Here is a 19,184-nt window from a genome sequence, read left to right as displayed (position 1 = left end):
TTTTTAGCCAAGGAAGCAGTCTTCTTTTCTCTTTGATCTGCAGTTGCCATGGTGTTGCATGCGATCAGTTATGACACCAATCATTTGATGGTTTAATAGTTTAATGCAGAAGAGGCACGCTTTGTCTGTTCTAAATAAACAGTTACTTACCTGCCGGTTTGCAAATTTGGCAAAGCTGAATCTGACCAAACTCCCGCGCATGCAGGGGAGTGATAACATCTCCACATGGCCAATGACAGTGGTCAGCAATGAGTGACAGAAGCCAGCCACTCAAAGATGTCAGCACCGGTGTGGGAAGCTCCAGGACACCATATCACTGGAGTTTAGGTGAATATAAGCTCTGCTTTAACATATTAACAGGCTCTCAAAGAAAGCATGACTAGGCCCACCCTTTCCGCCCAGCTGTTCAATTCATAAAAGCCCTACTACAGCTTCTATGAATGGAACATATTCTATCATTGGAGGGGGCAGAACTATCATCTGCCCATCCTGAACTCTTAGAACCCATTTCATTCATTCACATGCAAGAAACCTAAAAAGTAAAAGGAAACCGAAGTAATTTCAGTTCCACCTTTGTGACAACTGAAAATGATATTTACATCTGCAGCTATAGGCATCATGGAGAAAAAGAGCTTCTTGGAAAGTGGTTGTTAAAGGCTAAGTGTTTTTTTTTTTTTTTTTTTTACCTTAATGCATTAAGGTAAAAAACACCCCACTAACGATTAGATATCCCTCATCGGAAAAACCTACCTGACTCCTCCACCAACTACAGCCCTGCTCGTCCTCTTCCTACAGACAGCGCATGTTTTGCTGACAGGGTACTCGTGGAATAGAAAGCAGAGAGCAATGATGGGGTACTCCAGAGGAGGAGGTATGGAACAGCTTTGTGCAATACCATTAACCAGGTAACATACTTTAAATAAAAATAGTATTGTTTAAAATCACTTTAAACTAAATAACACAAAAAATAAGATTAAGAAATACCATTATTTATTTCAGTAGGCAAGAAATCCAAAACCGGACGACTTGACTTCTTTGAGGACTTATCCACCACACCAGCATTTTGCTCCTGTTTTTTAGCCCCGATAAATGTATCCAAGTACTCCCTGTTAAAAGTAATGTTTGTATTATATGGCTACCATCATAAAAAATACAAGCACCACAACACAATCTGCTTTTTCTAGAATCCAGTCTTCATTAAATTTCCAACCAATTTTTCAGTAATTTACCATTATTAGTAAGCTTCCCAAAGTAATGTGGAAGGGTGGAGTTAAACGTGAGGGTGTTGGTAACACCATTTGTACATGCATTTTAAGGGTATGCCATTCACTTCATTTGCCTTTAAATCATGTCAGCTCAGTCAATAATGCACCAAACACTAAAATGCATCACAACGCATAGATACAAAAACACATACCTAGTGCAGTGCACCATACTGCAAAAAATGATGGTAGTAAACAAATGGAAAAAACACAATCATTGAAACACAAGTCTATACATGCAAATAGGTCCTTTAGGGGAAACGTGGAAAACTAGACCACAGGCAAAAAGTCTGACATCTCGGGGAACCCCTGAAATCTTCAGATCTACAGCTAATAGAATATCGGGGAGGGGGGGGTGTGTGTAAGGGGGGGGGCACCAAGTCAGGGCCCAGGGGGTTCAACAATCAGGGCCCAGGGGGCGGGGTTCTGGTCACAAGGGGTCTGTAGTACTGTTTAATTTCTTCCATATGCAGAGCTGCTCCGGACAGTTGCTGGTACATGTCGGTTTTGGCGCACAGATCCCCGCCAGCTCTCCTCCCTTATCCATCCCAGGTGATGTCAAGTGCCTGGCATGGACAAAAGAGGAGAGCTGGCTGGGATCTGTGGAGTACAGCTAGGATTAGTAGCAGTACAGGTACTGTATGCTGCACAAAGATCACCTTGCAACAACATTCTGCAATCAATAGCCGCTGATGTGGGAGGGAAAACCACTACACACGCTCTCCTCTTGTTCCCCTCCACCCTCTGCAATGATGTCACAGGTAGCAGCCAGAACTACAAGGGAGGCATCTGGTATTGATGCGCCCTGGCAGTACTGTCAGTGAACATAATTCACCATTGGCGGTTATACATCCGCCACAATGGTGAATTGCAGCGGAAACCCTGGGGGCTTCTCGCGGAACCCAAAGGTTCCACGGAACCTCGGTTGAGAAGCACTGCACTAATGAATATGAGGATAGGTGTTGCCATCTATAAAATTTCAACATGAATGTCCAGAACACTACAAACAGAACCTTTAACATTAGTTGAAGAAATCTTTCTACTTACATATCATCCTTAATACTCAAGACATATTTTCCATTTTGCCTTCCACCAGAGCGGCTTAAATTATTTGTCACCGGTAACTTTTCATTTTCTAGATAAGATGCTTGGATATCTGGAAGTCTGGAAATAAAGTAATACTGAATTACTAACAAGGCACTGTGAACTGAGGAAAGACACTTTGATAAAACAGAATGAGATTTTTGTGTTTGCCATAAACCCCATTTTTTGGGTTCACGGAGACAAAAAAGGAATTCAGACCCTTGGTTAAAATGTCACCTACAAGAGGATCTAGACAACAGCTAACAAAAAAACAGTAGCCTGCCCATTATAACCCTTCCTGCTTACAGTATGTAGTGGAGAACATTAGCAATATCATGGTCACAATGGCAGAAAGGTGAGACCTCTACTTCCCTCAAAAACATCAAAAAATTGCAAGTGCAAAACATTTTATGATCTTTCTTGGTCACTGGATGGCTAAGAAACAGAGAATGATGGTTGTCCAGCAACAATACACACAAGAATCAACAGAACTGAGAACTGCCTGCAGCTCAAGAAGATATCTGAATGTTAGCATCAGATGAGTACAAATGGCAACAACCATAACATATAACTAGCCTTTAAAGCAAGGAGCACATGGAAGGGCAACACATGTCAAAAAAAAAATTCCCAGCTCACTTGTCAGCTAGCCTGTAAAAAAACAAATTGAGCTGGGATTTTTGTTTGTTATTTTTTTGACATGCCTTGTCCTGCCATGTGCTCCTTGCTGCAAAGGTTAGTCATAAGTTGGGGAAGTTGCTATTTGTTTGTACATTTGGTGACGGGAGGCACTGGACACCTTCAGCTGACATTGTGCTCTTGCTGGGTATCCACTGCATCTTTGTATTTTTTTTTTTTTTTTTTTTTAGGAGGGGTGGGGTTCCTCCAGGCATATCTGCCCTAATCTACGGATTACCATACATGTGCTCTAACTTGGGAAACTCTCAAAATGATAGAGTTACGTCTGCAGTACCCTGGGGGTGCCGTAACGTGACAAATGCAGCTTACGTTTATACAGTATTAGCAAATGTATGCTCTTGTTTTTAATGCTAACTGTGAGAGGGGTTAATTCGGTTTCTTGCAGGTGGGCTAGTAAATTAGCATCAGATAAATTTTTTAAAATGTGTAAACATACATGATAAAAAAAAAATTTCTTTTGCACTAGAAAATTATTTGGAACCCACAAACATACTTTCTGTAAGCAGAGGCGTTAGAGCAGTGTTCTCCAAACTGCGGCCCTTTGCTTGCCTTTATCTGGCCCTTGAGGCATTATTCCTGCCACTGACACCAGCAATGGGGCATAATTCCTACCACCGACACCAACAATGTGGCACTATTCCTTTCACGCACACCAACGATGGGGCATAATTCCTTCCACATACAACTAAAATGGAACACTTTTGCTCCCACGGATACCAACTATTTCTCCCCCTAATATCAAAGCTTGGGCATGGTTTACTCCAAATGGGCACAATCCGGCCCCTCTAAAGTCTGAAGGACAGTAAACTGGCCCTTTCTTTAGAAAGTTTGAAGAGAAAAAAAAAAAAAAAACATTGGCTGTCGCAATTTTGTTTTTTTTTTCTATCACACAATACTTGCGCAGTTGTTTATCAAACACATTTTCGTGTTTGATAAACACAAACACAATATAAAGCCCAATTTTTTGGTAAAAATTATATATATGATGATGATTAGAATAGATTCCAAACAAGCCAAGATTTAAAGTTTGAGCTCGCCTGTGAAATGGCGACAAACTACAGTACCTACAACTGTCCATAGGCAAAACAGTTTTGAGTTAAAGGGGGTTATTTACTAAAGCTGGAGTGTGCAAAACCTAGTTTCCATGCAGAGCTGCAACAATCTGCTTCCAGGTTTTATTGTTACAGCTAGGTTCACACCTATGCAGGTTGCGTTTGAGCCATTTCGGCATTGCATTTTGGGGGGTTTTTTTTTACGCATTTTGCAGGCTTTTTTTTTTTATTGCCCCTAGGCAGATTTGAAAAACGCAAAACATACTTTTCTGCAGCATTTCGATTGAGGTCTATAGAAACAAAAGAGCAACTTTTTGCGTTAAAAAGAGAACAAGCTGAAGTTCAAAGTGATTGTCTAACATGCACAGCTGCACATAGATTCTGCGTGCACCAGTTTTAGCAATCTCCCCCAAAGTGTGTTTAACTGCTTCCCACCCAGCCACTGAATATAAAAACGGCAAGCGCTGTTCTGAGTGGACACACCCATACGTCTCTCAGAATGTGGCCGTGCAACGGTGCACACCCAGGGTGCCAGTGGGCACAATTCACTAAGCGGTATCTGACCACATCCGAGTATGCGCAGGGAGGTTGAATTCCTATTGCCGGATGCCTGGGACATTTAGATCTGGCTGCCAGGCAGGTAGTTTTTTCCTCCTTTAGCCCTGCTGCAGGCAAGCAGCAGGCTCCCCTGACGCTGTTGGCAATTTCTTCCACACAGTGCCAGCCTCTCCCCCCCACTTGAGGTTTCCCAGGCTCCGCTTGCCCATCTGCGGGCCTGGATCATCGTCAGCTAGAGGGGAGGGAGAAGAGCTCCCTCTCCCTCCCCATTCTTGTGCTGACCCAGAAATGTCACTTCCGGATCCCTGATGAAAGACTGCAATACAATCCCCGGGAATGAATGTAATATGGTGCAGATGTGCACCACATTACATTCAGTGGAGCAAAAGGGAGACATGCAGGGTCTTTTAGACCTTAGCTATCTCAAAGAAAACCGGTCACCAAAGATAACCACAGAGGACTTTGTCCCCTACAGTGGGGATCGAAAGTTTGGGCACCCCCGCTAAAAATTTGTATTAATGTGCATAAAGAAGCCAAGGAAAGATGGAAAAATCTCCAAAAGGCATCACATTACAGATTAGACATTCTTATAATATGTCAACAAAAGTTAGATTTTATTTCCATCATTTACACTTTCAAAATAACAGAAAACAAAAAAATGGCGTCTGCAAAAGTTTGGACACCCTGCAGAGTTAATATCTTGTACTGCCCCCTTTGGCAAGTATCACAGATTGTAAACGCTTTTTGTAGCCAGCCAAGAGTCTTTCAATTCTTGTTTGAGGTATCTTTGCCCATTCTTCCTTACAAAAGTCTTCCAGTTCTTTGAGATTTCTGGCCTGTCTGTCACGCACTGCTCTTTTAAGGTCTATCCATAGATTTTCAATTATGTTGAGGTCAGGAGATTGTGAAGGCCATGGCAAAACCTTCAGTTTACGCCTCTTGATGTAATCCCCCTTGGATTTCGAGGTGTGTTTAGGATCATTATCCATTTGTAGAAGCCATCCTCTCTTTAACTTCAGCTTTTTCACAGATGGCATCACGTTACCATCCAAAATTTGCTGAAATTTTATTGAATCCATTTTTCCTTCTACTCGTGAGATGTTCCCTGTGCCACTGGCTGCAACACAACCCCAAAGCACGATTGATCCAGCCCCATGCTTAACAGTTGGACAGAGGTTCTTTTCATTAAATTCTGTGCCCCTTCTTCTCCAAACGTACCTTTGCTCATTCCGGCCAAAAAGTTCAATTTTAAACTCATCGGTCCACAGAACTTGTTTCCAAAATGCATCAGGCTTGTCTATATGTTCATTTGCAAAGTTCAAACGATGATTTTTGTGGTGAGGACGTAGAAGAGGTTTTCTTCTGATGACTCTTCCGTGAAGACCATATTTGTACAAGTATCTCTTTATAGTGGAATAGTGTACCACAACTCCAGCGTCTGCCAGATCTTTCTGGAGGGATCGTGCAGTCAAACGTGGGTTTTGAATTGTTTTTCTCACAATCCTGCAAGCTGTTCTGTCTGATATTTTTCTTGGTCTTCCAGATCTTGCTTTAACTTCCACTGTTCCTGATGACTGCCATTTCTTAATTACATTCCGAACAGAGGATATTGACATCTGAAAACGCTTTGCTATCTTCTTATAGCCTTCTCCAGCTTTGTGAGCGTCAACTATTTTCAGTTTCAGTTTTCTAGACAACTGCTTAGAAGAACCCATGGTGCTGATTGTTGGGGCAAGGTCAGATGAGTCTGGGCATTTAAAACCTTTGAGATTGACATCTGGTCTTCCCAGACGATGATTGAGAACAATCCACGACACTGGCAGGTCTCAGCTTTGCAAAGGGGGCAGTGCATGCTATAAATTCTGCAGGGTGCCCAAACTTTTGCAGACGCCATTTGTTTGTTTTCTGTTATTTTGAAAGTGTAAATGATGGAAATAAAATCTAACTTTTGTTGACATATTATAAGAATGTCTAATCTGTAATTTGATGCCTTTTGGAGATTTTTCCATCTTTCCTTGGCTTCTTTATGCACATTAATACAAAATTTTAGCTGGGATGCCCAAACTTTCGATCCCCACTGTATGTGATGAAAAATAAGAAAAAAAAATAGATTTCTTCTTTTTGAAAGTAACACCCATGCACATACTCTCCCCCCCCCCCCCCAAAAAATAGAGGCCCCCACATATACGCACCAATTTAAACACACGATGGGGCGCCTACGCATGAAACAATCGATTGCTATACTTATGTCACATATCGCCACGCACGCCAGGATGAGAGCGACAATTCTAGCACCAGACCTCCTCCGTACACTATACTGTTGACCTATAAGGAGCTTTAAAAGTGTCAACCTATAGAAAATATAGGGTACTGAAGTTCGTCACCATTTTACAAGCGCGCACAAATTTAAAGTTTGACAAGTTGGATATCCATTTACTTGCTGCAACCTCGTCTTTTATATTTTACAAAAAAACGGGTAATTTATTACTTTTTGTGCCCTAAAATTAACTTGCTTGTATTTTTTACTAAAATTTTGTGGTAAAATCATGCGACATTAAAAATTGGAACTACCACTCTTTTATTCTCTAGGGTCTCTGCTTTCAGAAAATATATGTTTGGGGGTTTTATGTAATATTCAGGCCTAAAATGATATTTTAAATGCGTGCAAAACCGCAAAAATGGCCCTGGCAGCGAAAACGCAAAAAACGACTGGCAGTGAAAAGGATGAAGTATAAGCCCTAAACCCCCCCCACCCCCGTCCTGATGAGCAGCCAATAGGTGCTCATTACACTGCCAGGTCTCCCCCCTCCATGCTAGTCCCGAGTGCGGTGCTGGAGACAGGCAGGGAGGGGAGGAGGAGATGAACAGCAAAATGTTAATATTACACGTTTAAGTCGCAATAAAGCCCCTTTTGTTTTTAAAAGCCTCAGACATTCCTAAAATCAACTCCAATTTAAATAAGGTTTTGGTTAAAAAATTATTATTTTTTTAATCAGGACAAGTATCAGGGCCCCAATTTAGTCCATGGACAAGTAGTTTTTTCAAAAATTTATGCACCCCTGATAAAGGAGGATACCGCACAGATTAAAAAAAAAAAAAAATGCTACGAAAATACCGAGTTATTTTATCAAGTCATGCGGTATTTTGGTAGTGAAAATTCCCCGGGAACAAGGGCCTCTTCCCCACAACCCTGGCCAGTGGTTGTGGGGGTCTGTTGGTGGGGGGCTTATCGGAATCTGGAAGCCCCCTTTAACAAGGGGGTCCCCCAGATGTATGTGAATGAGTATGAGGTACATGGTACCACTACCCTACACTGGGTGGCCCCGCCCCTTGCATATTTAAGAACTATCAAGCCAGCAGAGCAGTCAGACGGCAGGAGCCAGCATCAATGCAGAGACTTTTTTCCCTCCCCATTTTTGGGTGGCGGCGAGCAGCGTGATTGACATTGGATCTACTTCGGGTGACATTTTTCCCTAGGATTATGGGGAAGAGGCCCTTGTCCCCATCCACATTGGGGCAAGGTGCTTTGGGGGGGGGGCAAAGCACCCCCATGTTGAGGGCATGTGTCCTGGTATGGTGGGGGTTCCCCTCAAAATCCAAACCAGACAAGAAGGGCTTGGTATGGATGGAGAAGGGGACCCATTTTTTTTTTTTTTTTCATTTAATTGCTGGCAATTTTTTTTTTTTTTTAATCATTTTTAACACATTCAGCTGTCAGTGGGGAACCCCGCTGACAGCTGGTGACTTAACAACTCTTAACAACCCAAGACAGCACTGACAGATGCATACAGTAATTTAGTGCTCCAGGCATGCGGTATGTACTGTAATTACTTCCTTTTGTGAATTGACTAAGGTCTTTTTGTGCTGTATTTCTGGACCGTTTTGCCATTTTCAGTAAATAATGCATACTAGCAATAGTGAAGTGACATTTTCAGTATCACATGCGATATGTGGTCATGTGACTGACTTAACTCATTCGATAAGTTTTAGTGAATTGTGGCCAATGTCCCTTGGACACAGCGAATCCCCGATTGGCAGATGGCGTCTATGATTGGCCCATGTGTTCACATGGCTGTCTAATCAGAGCAATTATGTAAAAACAAATGGTTTCTCACACAGAGCCTAAATGAGGAGAAGGAGAAAATCTGTGCCATTCAGGGATCAGTGAGTTATATAGCATTTTATACTGCTTTAAACACACTGATCACGCAGCCAGTGTCCCTAGCGTGCACCAACTTCTGCAACATCGGTCAGTGCCCATAGTGGACCGCAAATATCTTCCAATGAGTCAAACATCTGTTATAGCGTCCCAGTGCACCAACATCTCTCAGTTTCAACAGTACAGCATGAACATCTGTAATAAAAGTAGTGCACTCAGAATCTGGCACAGTTGTGCATGGTAGCCAACCAGCTTCTAATCTCAGCTTGTTCAATTAAGCTTTGGCAATAAAACCTGGAAGTCGATTCACTTGGTTTCATTGCAAAAGTGATTCTGATTTTGCATTCTCCAACTTTAGTAAATAAACCCCACCATGCCTAAAAAATACACCACAGGAGGAGGTGTTCCAGATATGGAGTATGACAGATGAAAGTAGCGGAGAACTCTCTCTATGTCAAACTCTGATTCTGAGTACGGGCCAGTTGAAAAAACAGTGTCAGTATTGGATTCTGAGGAGGAGAGAGTCCCAACAAAGATTCAGCTTATCTGAAAAGGAGAAGACAACCACCAGTAGCACTGTAAATCCTGGTGCAGTGGCAAGCACAAGCAGCGCAAAATTCCCAGATGATAGGCCAGGTATTAATAGTGGGGGTGTCCCATCCACAACAAGGTAAAGCCCATACTAGCCTCACAGACTTGCTATTAAATCCCACATGGCTGCCCGCTAATTCGGCAGAACCTACAATTCCTCCTTTTACAGTACAGCCAGGCCTTCAGATAGAAACGGAAAGTGTTACCCCAATTTATTTTTTTTATTTATTTTTAGATGATTTGCTGAATTACATTGTGGAGCAGTGCAATCTGTATACCAATACATTGCCAACAATCCCACTTCTTTATATATGTCTGCTCATTTGAGTGTAAAGCAATCACCATGGAGAAGTTTAAAGTTTTTCTTGCAGTTACACGTAATATGGGACTGATAAAAAAAATAACGAAGACCATGCCTACTGGTCCACTCAACCCATACATCACATGCCACATTCATGTATGCCCAGAACACGCTATGAGATAATGAGGCTTTTACACTTCACTGATAATACCAGTACTCTCCTCGAACTCATCCTTATTAAGACAAGCTGGTCAACATTCTGCCACCCATTTTTTTTTTCCCCTGGCAAGTTTCCAGAAGTTTTTACTCCCGACAAAAATATTTGTGTGGATGAGTTATTCGTCCACTTCACCGGAAAGCTGGGCATTAAACAGTACATTCCCAGAAAATGGGCCAAATACAGGATACAGTTTCACAAGGTATGTGACAGGGCCACAGGATATGCATATAACTTCAACACAAGTCTCCCACTATTCTGCCATCTCTATCTCAAGCAAACTGTGGCCTGTAGGAGAGCGAGGGCCAACCGCAAGGGCTTCCCACAAAGATTGGTTGCCATAAACCTCAAAAGGGGAGGCGCTTGTCAGCCACTTTGCGAAATGAAGAGATACCAGCCCTAAAGTAGAGAGAGAAGAGATGTCTATATCCTATCCTCAACCAATGATGACACCTCGGTGGAACAAAACAAGATCCTGTCCAAAAACCAAAATGCACACACAATTATAACCAGTTCATTTGAAGGGGTGGATATGAATGACCAAATGTTACAGCTCTACTTAAGCACCAGGGGATCAGTCTATTGGTATATAAAAAAGGCATCCATCTACTTATTTCTTTTAGCCTTGTACAATTCTTATGCTATCTTTTTAAGTGCACACAAAAGATCCCCAACCTACCTGAAACACCAAGATGACATTGTTATAGCCCTTCTCTATGCAGATGACCATGCCTCTGAAAAATTTCGCTCTGAGTCAGTGACCAGACTTCATGAAAGACATTTCCCTAATATCATCCCCTCTTACCCAAACCGGCCTCAAAGCCCAAAGAAAAAAGGTCATGCACGTTCCATTAACATAATTCACTGTGACACCCAATACTACTGTCCCCAATGTCCTTCCCAGCCAGGCCTCTGTACTGGAGAGTACTTCTGGATCTATCATACATTACTACACAAATAGTAAAGTATAAGTGAAGATATTTTTCTAATGTCCATTATCTGCTATTCCCCCATGCCTCTGCCTGAACTGCTTATCGATGATGCCTCTGCTTGCCAACTTAACTATAAACCAGGTTTTTTGCCTGCCTCCTGAAGTTATTTTTTGCCCTGCCACTCTATTAGTGGTATTCAAGATAAAAACGGGGTCTCACATATGTGAGGGACTCCAGTATTTTTGAGTGGTTTTTGGTTGTATAAATCCCAGATTACGGTCTTGAGACTGGAGGCTTTGAAGACATTTTGATTGGAAGAAGCCTCTACCCCTGTGTCTAGGTCCCTAGGACCTGACCAAGTCCCTAAGCCTGATGTTTCTGCCTGCTGCCATCTAACCCTGTTCAACCATGCCTCTGCCTGCTGTTTGGACCCCGTATGGTTTATGGACCATGTTCCTGTGTGCGTCCTGCATGTCAGTCTGCTGCCTGTACTGTATGGACCATGTTCCTGCTTGTTGCCTTGCCCAATACTTTGTACTGACCATGCAAGAGACCAGCTCAACCCATCCTCTGCCAACAACTGCACTAAAACCACAGGTGGGTGTTTGCCTTCCAAAATGTGGGTGTTTCCATTGTCCTGGTGCTCCAGGGCCTTAAAAAAATGTGATAGGCAGTCAATTAAATTAGATGTGTAATTTATACCCCTAAAAGTGCTTCTTAGATGTTGGGCCTCTTAAGGTGCCCATGCTAAGACTCACACACGTGGTATCATCATACCCAGTAGGAGTAGCAGAATGTATTTTGGCATTTGTATTGACAAATTAAAAAAAAAAAAAAAAAAAAGGAAGAAGTACTTTTTCAAAAGACTCATTTAGCCTCATAGAATATACACTGCTCAAAAAAATTAAAGGAACACTTTAAAAAACACATCAGACCTCATTAGGGAAAAATATGCTGGATATCTATACGGATATGGACTAGGTGATTAGTTAGGAACAAGAAGTATAAAAAAAAAACAGCACTGACCAACACCCAAAAACTGTGAATTACAGAAACGCAACACACACACACACACAGTGTTATATGTACCATAAAGTTCAATCATGCAGTTGACTACTCAAACTATAGAACTTAAACCCCACTGTGTAACGACTATTGCAAATAGACATGAAAAATATCCAACAGGCAATCCAACAGTCCCACGGACATCAAGGTGTAGAGTCCTCCAGAGTCTTGCAACTGTGCATAAACCTTCTAATCGGCCACCAATAACCAATGCTCACAAGCAGAAACTGCTGCATTGGGCAGAAAAATACATGAAGACTAATTTTCGAACAGTCCTGTTCACTGATTAGTGCCGCGCAACCCTGGATGGTCCAGATGGATAGAGTAGTGGATGGTTGGTGGACGGCCACCCTGTCCCAACAAGGCTGCGACGTCAGCAAGGCGGTGGTGGAGTCAGGTTTTGGACCGGAATCATGGGAACAGAGCGGGTCAGCCCCTTTAGGGGCCCTGAAGGTGTAAAGATGACCTCTGCAAAGTATGTGGAGTTTATGACTGACCACTTTCTTCCCTGGTACAGAAGAAAGAACTATGCTTTCCATAATAAAATCATCTTCCTGCATGACAATGCACCATCTCATGCTGCAAAGAATACCTCTGCATCAATGGCTGTTATGGGGATAAAAGGAGAGAAAGTCATGGTGTGGCCTCCATCCTCCCCTGTCCTCAATCCTATTGAGAACCTTTAGAGCATCCTCAAGCAAAAGATCTATGAGGGTGGGAGGAAGTTTACATCCAAAGAGCAGCTCTGGGAGGCTATTCTGAGATCTTGCAAACAAATTCGAGCAGAAACTGTCCAAAAACTCACAAGTTCAATGGATGCAAGACTTGTGAAGCTGCTATTAAATAAGGGGTCCTATGTTAAAATGTAACGTGACCTGTTAAAATGTTTAAAAAGTTAAAATGTTGTTAAAAGTTTGATTGAAATAGCTTTTGATTTAAGTAAATATGCTGCAAACACAACAAATGACAATTTTCAGTTCTTTACAACCTATAAAGTGTTTTGAAACTTACTGTGGGTAATAATTTGGAACAGTGCATTGTAAGTTTATGTTTAAAAAAATACTGTTATTAGGAGGTTTGTTCAATAAGATGTGAATTGTACTCTTAATAGTTGATAACATGAGAATTATGCTGACTTATTTACATCAATTTAGGTTAATTAAAAAAAAAATAATTTGCATAATAAATTTGGGACACGGTGTATGTATGCGACTCTTTATCCACTCCTTTATTTTTAGGGGCTCTTGTACTAACCAATGTTTAGGAAGAAGACTTTTGGCTGCACTAATTAGGTGATATAATACACTATTTTTGCATTGTTTTACAGAAGTCTCGGTATTCTAAAATATACAAACCCACGGGTCCCTCTGAACAATTGTCAAAGATATCTCATGTATATTGTGGATTATTTCCTGGCAAAACTTCTGAATTTTAGGGCAATCCCACCATATATTTGCCACTGTTATCTTATTCCCACACCCTCTCCAGCTTAATGGTGAGACATCTAATCGTTATTTATGTGCCACACACTCTGTGTGATATACCATCTTGCTCAGCACTTATAATTAATTTTAACTGTATTCATATTGGTCACCTCATGTGTTCATTTAAAAATATCTTATTTTTTTGTTGCTTGTTCAATTTTGTTCCCAGCTCCTTTTCCCAATTTAAGTACAGAGGAGGATCAGAAACCTCCAGATCAGTAAGGATCTTATATATCCTGGGAGGTAACAGGTTTCTGTATTATGTTTGAACTCAACATTTTTTCTAACGGATACATATCCTCCAGCGTCCTCAGTGGTTGTGGGAGCACTGCAACAAAATGTCGTAGCTGATAGTACCGCCATTCATCTAATGTGAAGAATAAATCTTTTTTTCCCCTTTAAATCTTCAAAAGTGTACAATTTCCCCTTATCAACTAGATCCTTAAAGCATGCATTTCTATCTTTAATCCATTTCCCAGAGATATTGTCTTTCCCTGGTGGAAAATACTCCGTACCCACCAGAGGAATTAATACCGAGTTATATTTCCAATTCATTCGCTTATGCAGTGCGTCCCACACTCTTAGAATCTTATGTGTTAACATACTAGTTTTTTCATCTAAGATACAAAACTTACGTGCTATCCATAATCTTCTCCAATTGTGCCTTACTTAAAAATCCTTCCATATTTACCCAACCTTTCCCTTGTGCGTTGTGTGTCCAATCTACAATACATGAAAGTAATACCGAATAATAGTATTTCCTAAAATTAGGCAGATTTAAACCCCCCCCCCCCCCCCCACCACCTTTTTTTTTCCCCACACAATATTTAAATTCTTGGTTTCTTATTAGCCCATATAAACCGAAGTATCATGTTCTTTATTGTCCCAAAGAAGGACCCTGCTATTTGTACAAAGAGCATGTGAAATGTACATAAGATTTTTGACACTATCACCATCTTAACCAAATTTATACAGCCTATCCAGGAGGCACGTCCCCTTGAGAGTCTCCCCAACTCCCCCTTTATTTCATTCATTAATGGGATATAATTTGCCTGGTATAAATGCTTTATTGATGACATTTTATACCCAAATAGCTTAATTCCCTTTGCCTCCAGGAAAACGGGAATTCTTTTTGTATGGCCTGCTTCTCTATCTTTGAGAGACTAATATTCAAGATCTTCGACTTTGAGGGGTTTATCTTCAGATTTGATAACTCTCCATATTGTTTTAGTAGTCTCATTAAATTTGGTAGCGATACTCTAAGATTCACCCTATAGAACAGGTCATCAGCATAGGCTTTACATTCCACTTCGCTTATCTTAATTCCGGTTACATTTACACTTTGACCATCGCTAATAAGGGTTCCAGAGATATTACAAATAACAGGGCAGAAAGTGGACATCCCTGTCTTGTACCATTATTCATTTTAAAGAACTGTGGGAGAGACCAGTTTACTTTTACAGCAGCTGAAGGGCCACTATAAAGCCCTTTTATCCACTAACATTTTGGGCCCTAATCCAAGCACCTCTAAAGTGTCCATCATAAATCCCCAATCTACCCTATTAAAAGCTTTTTCAGCATTGATCAACAAAATTGTTGGCAGTTTCTCTCTCTCCCTTTTCTTTTTGTAAAAAGTAGTGATCTCAGGCCATTATCCCTCCCTTCTCTGCCCGGGATGAATCCCACCTGACCCAGGTGAACCCATTCCGGCATCAGTTCTTTCACCCTAGTTGCTAATATTTTCACATATAACTTAGTGTCTCTATTTAGTAATGATATAGGTCTATAGCTGGTGCATTGTGCGTCATCTTTCTCTTCTTTAAGTATAATGGTTATATACAGTATGCTTATAATGATTCTTCTCTCATTCCAAACCCTTCTCCTAACATGTTCATATATGCGCCTATTCTAGGAACCAGTATGTCTTTAACCACTTGAGCTCCTGAGGATTTACCCCCCTTAATGACCAGGCCTTTTTTTGCTACTCGGCGCTGCACTAATTCAAATGATAATTGCGCGGTCATGCAATGCTGTACGCAAACAAAATTTACGTCCTTTTTTTCCACACAAAGAGCTTTCTTTTGGTGGTATTTGATCACCTGTGCGCTTTTTATTTTTTTTGCGCTATAAACAAAACAAAAAAAAAAAAAACAAATTTAGAAAAAAAAACACCAATATTTTCTACTTTCAGCTATAAAAAATATATCGTAAACTCAAATTTCGTCATAAATTTAGGCCAAAATGTATTCTGCTACATGTTTTTGGTAAAAAAAAATCCCAGTAAGTGTATATTGATTGCTTTGTGTGAAAGTTCTAGCGTCTACAAACTATGGTATAGATAATTTGAAATTTACACACTTTTACTTTCTGACTGCCCATCACATCTCTTGAGGTGCCAAAATACCAGGATAGAACAAACACCCCCAAATGACCCCTTTTCGGAAAGTAGACACCCTAAGCTATCTGCTGAGAAACATATTGTGTCCATGGAAGATTTATTTTTTTTTCCACAAGTTTCTGGAAAATGACAAACTTTTTTTTTTTGTTTTTTTACACAAAATTGTCATTTAAATGATTTATTTCTTGCACAAGCCATGGGTATATGTGGAATTACACCCCAAAATACATTCTGCTACTTCTACCGAGTATGAGGATACCACACGTGTGAGACTTTTTGGGAGCCTAGCCACATACAGGAGCCTGAAATCCAATGACCACTTTGAAAGCCTGAAGGTGCATAACTTCATTTCACTTCCTCACTACCTATCACAGTTTTGAAGGCCCTGACATGCCAGGATAGCACCAACCCCCCCAAATGACCCCTTTCTGGAAAGTAGACACCCCAAGGAATTTAAAAAGAGGCATGGTAAGTATTTTGCAGATCTCATTTTTTTCTCACAAGGTTTTGAAATATAAAAAAGAAAAGAAAAATTATGTTTTTGTTTTCTTCATTTTCCAAAAACTTGTGGCAACAAATGAGATCTGCAAAATACTTACCATGCTTCTTATCAAATTCCTTGGGTTGTCTACTTTCCAAAAATAGGTCATTTGGGGGGGGGGGGGGGTTTGGTGCTATTCTGGCATTCCAGGGCCTCCAAAACTGTGATAGGTAGTCGGGAAGTGTAATGAGGAAATAAAGCCCTTTGAAAGCCTGAAGGTGCTTATTGGATTTTGGGGTCCTGTACTTGGCTAGACTGCCAAAATGTCTCTCACCTGTGGTACCCTCATACTTGGGAGAAGTAGCAGAATGTATTTTGGGGAGTAATTCCACATATACATATGGCTTGTGTGAGCAATAAATTATTTAAATGACAATTTTGTGTAATTTTTTTTTTTTTGTCATTTTCCAAAAACTTGTGGTAAAAAAATAAAATTATTCTATTGATTCAACATGCCTCTCAGCAAATAGTTTGGGGTGTCTACTTTCCAAAAAGGGGTCATTTTGAGGGGTGGGGGCATTTTATGCCCAGCATTAGAAGTTTATGCCACACATCATTCACTCTTCTAACCACCTGAAGACCAAGGCTTTTCTGACACTCTTTGTTCACATTAAAAAAATCAGTATTTTTGCTAGGAAATTAAAATGAACCCCCAAACATTATATATTTTTTTTAGAGCAGACACCCTAGTAAATAAAATGGTGGGTGCTGCAATTTTGTATCTCACATATTACTTACACAGCAATTTTTCAAACGCAATTTTTTTGAAAAATATACACTTTAATTTTAATGCACAAAAACACAATATATTGGCCAATTATTTGGTATGATATAAAAGATGATGCCAAACATGACATGCTTTAAAATTGCACATGCCCTGTGCAATGGCAACAAACTGCATACATTTTTAATATCTAAAGGCAACGCTTTAAAAGCCTTTACAAGCTACCATTTTAGATTTACAGAGGAGGTCTAGAGCTATAATTACTGCCCTTGATCTGACGTTCATGGCGATACCTCACATGCATTGTGCAATCGCTGTTCCAATACTGGCACAGGGTCAAAGCTCACGACCGCAGGTGTGCGCGTGTGCGGATGGGCGAGGGTACTTTTTTTTTTTTTCTGATTTAATTATTTTTACACTGTTCCTTTAATTTTTTTATCACTTTTAATGCTCTCTCGGGGGGGGGGGGGGGGCATTTTATCCCGCTGCTTGTAAAAGCAATCCTGCAGCTAATTAGCCACTAGGAATGCTTTTACATGAAAGCCCATTGCCGGCTGAAGAAAATGACACCAGGATGCATCACCCTGGTATAACCAAAGTCCAGTGATGTACCAGTACGTCGCTGGTACTTGTTGGGTGTATATGCTATGTTCTTTTTTTCTTTATGCAGCCTGTGGGCTGAATCAAAAAAAAGAGAAGAAATCTCTGCCAGAAAAAGTGTGTGGTATGCCCACCATTAGAAAACCTCCCTGCATCCACCCACTTCCAATGGTGGGCACACATGAAATGTGCCAACAAATATAAAATACATATGCCGAAGCATAGAGGCCATCCACCGACTGACCACCCCAGGCCCCCATGATTTGGCATATATTCTCTTTTTTTAACTGCGGATGAAAAATCTCATCCAACAGTGCTGCCCACATTGATTTATGTCTATTCTGAGAGCAAGTTCCTGTTGCTGTCAGAATAAACAGGTCAGTGTTGCAGCTGAAAGCATTCCTACAAACAGAAATGATTAACAATAAAACAGTAACAATAAAACAGTAAAAGTAGAACAATCACAAAAAACAACAACAAAAAAAACTATTTTTGGTTTTCACATTTTTTATTTTTTTGGGGGGATTTGTACTTTTAATTTTTTTTTTTTTAAACTTTAAATATTTTTAAAACAGATGGTGGGGTCTCTCCAAATGCGATAGCCAGTTTCCTGACTACCTAACATCTTTCGAGACCCTGTGTAAACGTGCCCTTAACTGTGCCGCTCTGTACCCTATACTAATAGTTCACTAGTGTATGGTAGAGGCGGAAGCAGGGCTTGACGCAGAGGCCAGGTTGGCCAGGACAGGAGGGACAACAATAGAGGCTGTCACGCCTAATTCCACGTTTGCTACAGACACATCTTTTTTGGGGTCTTCTTTGGGTTGGGGTACCAGAAATGGTATCGGGAAAATGTCTCATGCAGACGGCTAACTGCATCTGGGATGGGAGTTTGGGGCGCAGCACCTTCTGGATACAAAAGGGCCCTGATGATCTCTAACTGGAATTTTAGGTAGGATTCACTATGTCCAGTTGCTTTGTAGAGAACAAAAGTGTTATATACATCCAATTGAAATAAATAAACAGACACTTTTTTGCACCAGCGTCTGGCTTTTTGGGAAACTAAGTACGACTTCATCATCTGGTCGTTGAAGTCCACCCCTCCCATGTTAAGGTTATAATCGTGGACACAGAGGGGCTTCTCAACAACACCAGCTGCAGCGGCAATTTGGACGGTCGTATCTGCGTGAATGGAAGACAGGAGGTAAACGTCCCATTTGTCCTTCCACTTCACTGCGAGCAATTCTTCGTTTCTCAAGCAGGCTTTGTCCCCCTTTCTAAGACAGGTATTTACAAGCCGTTGGGGGAAGCCCCGGCGATTAGGTCGCACAGTGCCACATGCGCAAATTCCCAGATTGAACAAATGTCTAAATAGTGGCACGCTTGAATAAAAATTGTCCACGTATAAGTGATACCCCATATGGAAAAAGGATGACACCAAGTCCCAAACTATCTTGCCACTGCTCCCCATGTAGTGTGGGCATCCGGGGGGCTCCACGTGACTATCTTTTCCCTCGAAAA

At 41.0% G+C, this 19,184-nt stretch overlaps 1 protein-coding gene across 2 annotated transcripts in view; it reads right to left on the bottom strand.

Annotated features, from left to right (window-relative positions):
- CEP192 (centrosomal protein 192) overlaps positions 1-19,184 on the bottom strand; it is a 317,843-nt gene that overhangs the window by 272,726 nt on the left and 25,933 nt on the right. For both annotated transcript variants that reach the window (XM_089671050.1, XM_089671051.1), the window contains exons 3-4: positions 2,310-2,426; positions 985-1,106 (exon numbers count right to left, since the gene is read on the bottom strand). In XM_089671050.1, the coding sequence (XP_089527176.1) occupies positions 985-1,106; positions 2,310-2,426 (239 nt within the window). The remainder of the gene's footprint in view (positions 1-984; positions 1,107-2,309; positions 2,427-19,184) is intronic.

The sequence above is a fragment of the Staurois parvus genome, unplaced genomic scaffold (assembly GCF_062004578.1).
Source record: "Staurois parvus isolate SC_StPar_1 unplaced genomic scaffold, SC_StPar_1.0 ptg000097l, whole genome shotgun sequence".
Lineage (NCBI taxonomy): Eukaryota > Metazoa > Chordata > Amphibia > Anura > Ranidae > Staurois > Staurois parvus.
The sequence above is the reverse complement of the archived record's forward strand: the minus strand, read 5'-3'. Positions and strand labels throughout refer to the sequence as shown.